The 8,788-nt window shown below is 42.7% G+C and overlaps 1 protein-coding gene across 2 annotated transcripts in view; it reads right to left on the bottom strand.

Moving 5' to 3' along the window:
* Positions 1 to 1,030: 1,030 nt before the first annotated feature.
* Positions 1,031 to 8,788, bottom strand: part of ARG1 (arginase 1) — an 84,797-nt gene continuing 77,039 nt past the window's right edge. For both annotated transcript variants that reach the window (XM_045011998.1, XM_045011996.1), the window contains exons 3-8: positions 8,039 to 8,213; positions 6,372 to 6,531; positions 5,785 to 5,879; positions 3,796 to 3,900; positions 2,418 to 2,554; positions 1,031 to 1,434 (exon numbers count right to left, since the gene is read on the bottom strand). In XM_045011998.1, the coding sequence (XP_044867933.1) occupies positions 1,259 to 1,434; positions 2,418 to 2,554; positions 3,796 to 3,900; positions 5,785 to 5,879; positions 6,372 to 6,531; positions 8,039 to 8,213 (848 nt within the window). In that variant the 3' untranslated portion in view covers positions 1,031 to 1,258. The remainder of the gene's footprint in view (positions 1,435 to 2,417; positions 2,555 to 3,795; positions 3,901 to 5,784; positions 5,880 to 6,371; positions 6,532 to 8,038; positions 8,214 to 8,788) is intronic.

Genomic DNA, 8,788 nt, shown 5'->3' with positions numbered 1-8,788 from the left:
GGAGCCTGAAACTTTTGTTTCTTCACTAAGCAAGCTGCAACAATGTAAATCAGCCCTCTCCATCCATCTAGGGTCTACCTGTGTACATAAATGGGTTCAGTATCTCAGTGTCTAAGCTCCTTCAGTTCCTGGCCTATGCAGATATGATAAAATGTGAAATTGGACTTAGGCCATCAAAAGATAATGTTTGGCCACTACCAGCCTGGGTTTGAACCTGTCACGTAAAGCTGAAAGGCTCTCTGTCCCATTAACAGTCTGCTAAGTCATTCTGTCTTTAGCTAGGTGGTAGAATTACTATCCAATGGGTTTACATATTTTTTAAATACATAAACGTGTTGGGATATAGTCTCCTTTTGATGTGTGTGCAAATATGGTCACCCTAGGTATTTTTGTATATAATGTATTTGATCAGAGGAAACTCCTCTAGTAAGACTTGAACAACTGTCTGTAATGCCAAAGTTATCTGACTTAACTGAGATCAGTCTTTGGAAAAGGTTCAGTTTAGTTATTAGCCACTAAAGGGAACTTACATGGTGCATTCTCATTCCATGGTTTCATAGAGCTATAGATTCCGAGACCAGAAAAGACCATTGTGAGCATCTATCCTGACCTCTTGTAGAACACAGGCAATAGAACTTCCCCAAAATAATGCCTAGAGCACATCTGCATATTAGTCTGTCTGCAAAATTTCAATATAATGTTAATTGATATTTCATTTATAATGAAACATACATGCCCATTATAAAACTACTTCCCAGATGCAGTTACTTGGTATTTTAAAATGTCAATTTCTTTTTAATTTGTAAGATGTTAGATGTGTTGACTCAAGTTTCAGTAATGCAGAAGATGAGCTAAAGTAAAGTTACTTACTACATAGGGGGTTGTTTTTGCATGTAGAAATTTGTTTAAGGATTATCTAGTACTAACAGTTTGCATTTTCTTCCAGAAAACTTAGTTAAGTGCATAAGAAAAATGTCCACTTTCTTTTTCCAAGAACTTTATAGAATGCAATGAAAACAAGATCAGTAAATAGTAGTAATAATGTGATTTAATGCAATGGTGATAATAAAATTATGGTAATACTTCAGCAGCCTCCATTAACACAAGTGACAATTACTGTCTCATTAGTTTCTGAGCTTTGATGAAAAACGTATTTTTGTGCTTGAGGTTACCAAAGTCATTCAGTAAGCAATTGGCATTAACAAAATGTTGTTATACTTTAGGATTAAAAAACTACTTGGAACATAATTGTATATGTTCAAATGGATTTTCGTGGCTGGGGTATTGAGCAACTGGAACTATGCGAACCTTCACGTGCTTTACCAAAACAGGACAAGATAATTGAAACAGCTGTGTTGACCGTTGAGTCAACTCCTTCTTGTGTCTCCCCAAGACGCGGATTGATCTCCACTATATCTACTGCTGATAGCAACCCTGCAATAACAAATGATAGTTATACTGAGAAAACTTTCAATTGATACATAATTTTCTTTTCAGGTCAAGAAATTCCAAACTCAGTACCACAGAGGTTCCAAGGCAGGATGTATTTTCCCCCTGTTGGGTTTTGCCTTTGTTGTTTATCAACATTAACAAAGGCTAGTATAAGAAGACTCAACCAGTAGTGTGCCTTTTCCCAGTGTAGGATGAAGATAGAGTCAGATATTCTACTGTGCTCATCTTCTGCTGGACACCACAACAAGGAGCTGGTATCAGAGAGCTAGTTAGGACTCTAATCCTCAGCCTCAGGCATCGTTGGGGGGCTACTCTAATTTGAACCAGCTAGCTTTGTCCCCAGGGTTCATACACTACCTGAGGCACAGCCAAAGTGCAGAATGCTCTGGCTACTTCCCCCTCCCTGCCCAGGACCCATTCAGTCCCACCCCCAATATGTCGTCTAGACCAAGGGGTGTAGGAGCCAGCTACATCAGCTCTCTGCCTGTTGGGGCTCCCATACTATAAAGTTGCAGGTGATTTCTAACTTTCTTTGTGTCTGTTTTTACATTTTATCGAACACCTGCGTTCCAATGAATTGACAAAGCACTTCACAAACTAAATGCCACTAAAACACAGGTAGCTGTGGTGGGAGTGCAACAGCTATGCCGAGCCCAGAGTGCTACACAGTAGGGACAGCATGGGAAATGTAGCCTCTGGACATTAGTAAATCCCTATTTATGCAAAATGTGCTATGAGAGCAGATAGGACCTCAGTTAAAGGCCATTCTCAAAAGCCCTGCGCAGAGAGTAAGCTATATGGTAGTATCTCTCTCTGAAGGAAGGATGTGGAGATGTTGAGGAGATTTGAACCTTTGGTTCCAGAACATCTAGGTATGCAAAACCTGCTATTTAACTCACTACTCTGTCCCTTCCAGTTTTAATTTTCATGAGCTCCACTCTTCAGCAATACTTTGTTTATTGTACCTGTTTTATAAAGTTGTTCTGCTACATAGATACCCTCCCTCAAAGTCAGTCCTCCAGGAACTGGGGTGCCTGTAGCTGGTGTCAGAGAGGGATCCAAGCCATCCACATCAAAACTTAGGTGAATTGGTCTCTTCTTTCTTTATTGGTGGAAAGCAAGAGAATACAATTAAACACGTTCAGAGAAGCTGTAAAGTGGTCCTGTGAAAATGTTCTTCAGAAACAATGGAAAAACTTAAGCCCCCTGATTCAGACTTCTTGTGTCCTACTTAGAAAATATTTGTGCCACATAAAGAAGTTATGGAATGGCATACTACCATGGACGGCATGAAGCAAGGAACAGATTCTAAATTGGCTCCCTGTTTGTCACGAAAGTCACGGATTCCGTGACTTCTGACTTCTGCAGTGGCCGGTGCTGGAGCAGTCTTGGACCCCCAGTCCTCCAAAAGCAGGAGTTTAGGGGGGTCGGGGGGGGGGCTCAGGGCTAGGGTTTGGGGTGCGAGGCAATGCTTACCTGGGGGGGGTGCTCCCCAGAAGGGTGACAGCAGTTCCACTCCCTCAGCTCCTAGCCCCATGTGCTGCCTCCGCCTGCAGGCACCACCCCCACAGCTCCCATTGTCCATGGTTCCCAGCCAATGGGAGCTGCAGAACCGTGGCTTGGCGCAGAGCAGAGGCAGCATGTGAAGCTAGGAGCTGGGGTCACCACTTCCCAGGGAACTAGTTAGGGAGCCTGCCCCAGCCGCAGCATCCCCCGGGCCGAGACTCCCCCCACCCTGAACACCTGTGGAACCCCACAGGCCACAAACCCCCACTCACCCTGCAAGCACTTGTGGCGCCCTCCTGAGTGCCCCCTCTTCCCCCCCCCACCCCTCCCAGTTTTAGTCAGAGGTATATAGTAAAAGTCATGGACAGGTCACGGGCTGTGAATTTTTGTTTACTGCCTGTGACCTGTCCGTGACTTTTACTAAAAATACCCGTGACTAAAACCTATTTATAAAGCATCTAGTATGTACAGTAGAGCTGTAAAACTCTCAAGGGAGAAATTTTGTTTCTCTGATCTTTGTGTTCAGATTGTCAGTACATAAATTGGGCTTGATTTACATGCATGAGTATTTGGCAAAATGTGCCGTGTTCTGTTAGATCTGTTGAACTTTAACTCAATCACATAGTCCTATTACATATAGAAGGCCTCTTCTCCCACTATCCTAAAACAATTTTGCTGTACTGTGCTGGCAGGTATCTATTCAGCATCCCTGGAGTGCTCCAGTGACTGACCCGGGATCTCAAAATTCTGGGGTGATTTACCTGATCATTTTTGAGCATGGGTTGCAGTGTAATTTTTATCCTGTATTTAAAAAAATGAAATAGTTTCTTTACTTACTTGGCCAGCAAATAATGAAGTGTTTCTTCCATCACCTTCCCAATCCCAAGTTGATCTATTTCAGTCATGGAATAGTATTTAATACCCAGAGATTTCAGAAAACAGCTGAAAGAGACATTGCAGACACATTAACTGCTTATGAATGCAACTAAAAGTACATTGTTTTTTCAGCATTTTGTAAATGCACTGACCTCTGAAATATTATCAGAGAACTAAGTACAAATATTAAGTACCTTTTACATTTTAATTCTGCTTACAAATTATCAACTAGGTGAATGAATTATAAAGGCAAGAGTGGGGGGTAAAGTATTCTGCTTATATTGAAGTGCTTAATTTTTGAACTTGGGTACCTGAGCACATCTATAGGCACCTAATCTTTAATGGTTATATTTGAAATATGTATTTAGTTTGGAATTTGGATGCATTAAGTCACCATTTAGATGCCTACAAATCAATATTTAAGTTCTTAAATTTGGATTTAAAATATATGTATTTATACATGTGCTGGTTTAGGCAAACAGAGGAAGGGATGGGAGCAATAGCTGGACAAGCAGGAGTTGATGGAAGATAGTTTTTGATTGGAGAAGCAACATGACTGAAGATGAAAGAACCAGTTGGGTGGGTGAGGATAAGAGGGGAGGCAAAGAAAAGCAGGGAAAGCTAAGGAGATGATGTAGAGAGGATGGATTGGGCATTAGAGGACAAGAAGGAGACAGACCTGTGAGACACCGACTGGGGTGAAAAAGATGAAATGTACAGAGTAGGGGATGGACAGGAAGCTGAGAGTTCTTGCTGGATTGCATCTTTTCTCTTTGAAGAAATTGGAGAGACTCCTCAGCACAGAAGAGGAGCAGGCAGCTGGTTTGAGGAGAGAGCCAAAGGTAGAGGAGAGATGTTGATGGCTGTGGGTGCAGGCTTCATTCAGTCAGAAAAAAGGGGTTGAGCAGTTTGGGAGGAAGTCTTCGTAGTCACTGGATTTCCCCCCAACATTTCACTCATGAACGTGAGTGGAGGAATCAGATATAAAAGGAGGGGAGGGAAATCACTTCTGGTGAATGTAGCTTGATCTTTTGAGGTGAAATGATATTTAAAAATAGTGTCTGCTCCCTGCAGTTCTTGATTTATATATTGCAGATTTTGTCCATTGGCTGTCTGTCTTGGGGAAGGTGGGCCTATTTTCTGCTTTATTTTCTCTTATCATAGAATCATAGAATCTAGGGCTGAGGCAGGACCAAGTAAACCTAGACCATCCCTGGTAGGTGTTTGTCTAATCTGTTCTTAAAAAGCTCCAAAGACAGGGACTCTACAACCTCCCTTGGAAGCCTGTTGTAGTCCTTAACTATCCTTTATAGTTAAAGTTTTCCAAATATCTAACCTAAATCTCCCTTGTTGCAGATTAAGCCCATAACTTCTTGTTCTATCTTCAGTGGACAGGGAGAGCAGTAGATCACCGTCCTCTTTATAACAGCCATTAACATATTTGGAGACTGTTATCAGATTCCCCCCCAATTTAATTTTAACATTTCCTTGGAAGCCAGGTTTTCTAACACTTTTCTCATTTTTGTTGCTCTCCTCTGGACACACTCTGATTTAGCCACATCTTTCCTAAAGTGAGGTGCCCAGAATTGGACACAGTACTCCAGCTGAGGGTTCACCAGGACCAGGTAGAGTGAGACAATTACCTCCTGTGTCTTACATACAACACTCTGTTAATATATCCCAGAATATTAGACTTTTTCCACAACTGCATCACATTATTGGCTCATATTCAATTTGTGATCCACTATATCCCGCTGCCCCCTCCCCTGCCCCACACCCCGATTATTTTCTGCAGTACTACTGCCTAGCAAGTTGTTTCCAAATCACATCACATTAAGCCTCACACTGGTCAGGGAGGCACCTACTTTGCAGTCTGCAGCAACACCACACATCCATTTAGGCAAGGGAAATGTGGCATTTGAGCACTGTTGAGAGAGGAACTAGACTCACTGTTCAGCATCGTCCACATCTCTTAGTCCAATATACACAATGTCTTCAGCAGAGAGGCATGGCTTTAACCACTTGAATCCTGGAACACCAGACACCTCAGAGGATCAAAAGAGGTTTTATTTTTACTACGTTACCCCCATAACAACCAGCCGCCTCTTCAAAGTGGAGTGGGATGGGGAGAATAAGGTTTGACTTCTTAAAAAGCCCAAAATGTGAGTGTAGAAAGGTTGGATGGACTGAGAGCAGGCTGAAAATCAAACCTTGCACCCAAATCAGAGCCATAGGACACTGGGTCCTTGGGGGTCCTCCTTTACCATGACTCTCAACCAGGGGCAGAGCTTTGAAGCCCTTTGCTGATCCTAAGGGTTCAGGGCAGGGACTGCCAGGCTTCTTGCCCACAGGAGCCATGGGTGATCCATGAGGGAGAAGGGGTCCCAATATGAGGAAATAGATGGGCAGGTTCCCTTACTAATTCTAAATGTTACAGTAGTAATCAGGGGGAGCAGAGGATGAGCAAGAACCCACATCTGTTTAGGACGAGTTTCCAAGATACTTGCAATGTAAAGAGGTGATGGCAATTGTATTACCTCGTCCTTCAGTTCCTTTAGCAGGAAAGCCACAGGCTGCCCATGCATGTTCCCAGATAATGATGTCACTGGAGTGTTAATATCAGCGTGGGCATCAAACCAAATTACACCAAGATCAGGTTCAGTCTTTGCGTGGCCAGATATGCTTCCAATTCCCAAGCTGAATAGACAGAGTTATGCGTAAACATAGGCATTACATGGGACATCACACAACATATTTTCCTTCTCACAGCACCATGCTAAACTTATTTCTAAAAGCATTTGTTGCAAAACATTCTCTGAGGATGAAAATCTGCAGCCTGCTATGCAGCCAAGAAGGCTCCTCGTGCACTGGAAATGCTATATTTCTTTTGTGTGGGGAGAAGTCAGGAAGGCTAGAAAAGGAAAGGGTGTGGCTGGCTTCCTGCGTACTATGGAGTTGAGCTCGGGATCAACAATCTCCCAGAAGCACAGGGCAAAACACTGGAACATTGGCAGGAGCATGGCTAGTGAGTTCACATACTGCACACATGCCCTGGTCCAGAATGGTAATTTGGGCCCTGATCCAGCAAAGCACTCAAGCATGTGTAGAACGTGAGTTGTCCTCTTCACTTTGCTGGGAGTACACAAGTGCTTAAAGATGCACAGTTTGAATAGTCCCAATGAAATAAATGAGCCTATTTGTTGTTGAGACCTGGCCTGAAGTAATTAACACCCGTGTGGAGGCCTCATTCTTTGGAAGATAGGATTAGGGACTTAAATGAATCATCAGGCTGAAAACAGGACATTTGTGCTAAATAAAATAAGGAGATAGGTCAGTAGGCTAAAAAGACAATGAGTGAGCTAGCTAAAATGAGAGGGAGAACACCCAGGGAACTATTTACTATGAACTAGATAACAAGGGACAAAGTAAATTAGGAGTGTAGAGAGTGAGGTAAAGAGGAAGTCTAAAATGGACAGCATGTGGCTAGAGCATGTGTTACTGGGATCGGTTCCTACAGATTAACCAATCTGATCCTAAAGTGTGTGATGCAGTGTCTAGTAAATGTAATGAGATGTGTGAATGTGTACAAAGAGAAATAGTTTCTGAATAACTTTGGAGCTGTGATATTCCCTGATCAACTCAGCGCAGCATTGCTGTATGCCAAATTACAATACCTGAGTGACAAAATTTGGAGTTCTTGGGAAGCTGAATGAAGAGAGATCTCTGAGGGAATCCCAACACTATTTACATTCTTTAAAGCGATGCTCATGCTTGAGTGCTTTGCTGGATCGTCACTTTGGTGAACAACCACATTAACTACCCACCCCTCCCTTACTGGAACTATTTGCACTGCGTAAAATTATGCATGTGCATAAGTGTTTACAGGATCAGGACCCAAATCTACATAAAACTCCAAGGTTAACCTCTGCGGGAATGAGGGTTCCTCATATATTTTTTTTAAATGCAAACACTGCTGTATAGGAAACAGCCTTGGCTTGTTTCAATGGCTCATTATTTTTTCTACCAACCTTTTTAAAGGGGTGTTGGCATGGGGAAAGGCTTTTGATCAGATTTAACAGACAGCTGCTAGTCTTGAAACTGAACTGAAAGGACTTAGCTAAAAATGAACTGGCTCTTCATTTGGGTAGTTTGTGCAGCTCCGAAAGCCACTCATGCTTTTATACAGACAAGTATAACAAAGGACCTGTGATCCCCGCCAACTACCACACAGGTTCTTCCATCCTCCTTCACTTCTTCCACAGCGCTGGCTAGCTTCTTGTTTGCACACCCAACAGTTCTGGGATTTTTCGCATTTTTATATGGGTGGTCATGGGGAATGTCATCAAAGTGCAAGTCTCCATAATCTTTAACATCACACCCTGTCATTAGCACAGTGGAAGGAAAAAGGTAAAGGTCACAAGGAAGTACATTTTTCATTTAAAATTTCCTGTTCAAAACAATTGAACATTATTGTGTAGCAGGTAATATGGAGAAAATCACATGTAATTTACAAAGCTATTTTATGCTTACGTGTTTTTTGTTTGCATCTTAATCTATAACTCTGCTTTTCTTCTTTAGCTCCTTATTGAGCAGCTTCTAACCCAACTCACCCATTTGCCTAGGTTACCATTCTGAAAATCCGGAGGCTGGAGCTTACGCTGCTATTACTAGCATGGCTTCCAGAGGCCTATGTGAAGGAGAGCAAACTTTCACCCTCCTGAGTAGCTAGGAGATGGTGAACAAGGGCAGGTGAGGAAGGAGCTAGCTGCTAGCTTACAGGGAAGGGAGCTCTTGGGGGCAGGGATTGGTGTTTTGTTCTGTGGTTGTAGAGCACCTAGCTCAATGGAGTCCTGGACTCCAAGGTGCTGCAGGAATACCAATAATAATAATAATGGTGCCCTGGTTACGGTGTTGTCCTAGTTTTGAGAGTCCCTGGTTCAATTCCCTGCTCTGC

This window comes from Mauremys mutica, chromosome 3 (assembly GCF_020497125.1).
Source record: "Mauremys mutica isolate MM-2020 ecotype Southern chromosome 3, ASM2049712v1, whole genome shotgun sequence".
Lineage (NCBI taxonomy): Eukaryota > Metazoa > Chordata > Testudines > Geoemydidae > Mauremys > Mauremys mutica.
Note: the sequence above shows the minus strand (reverse complement) of the source record. Positions and strands in the feature narration are given on the sequence as shown.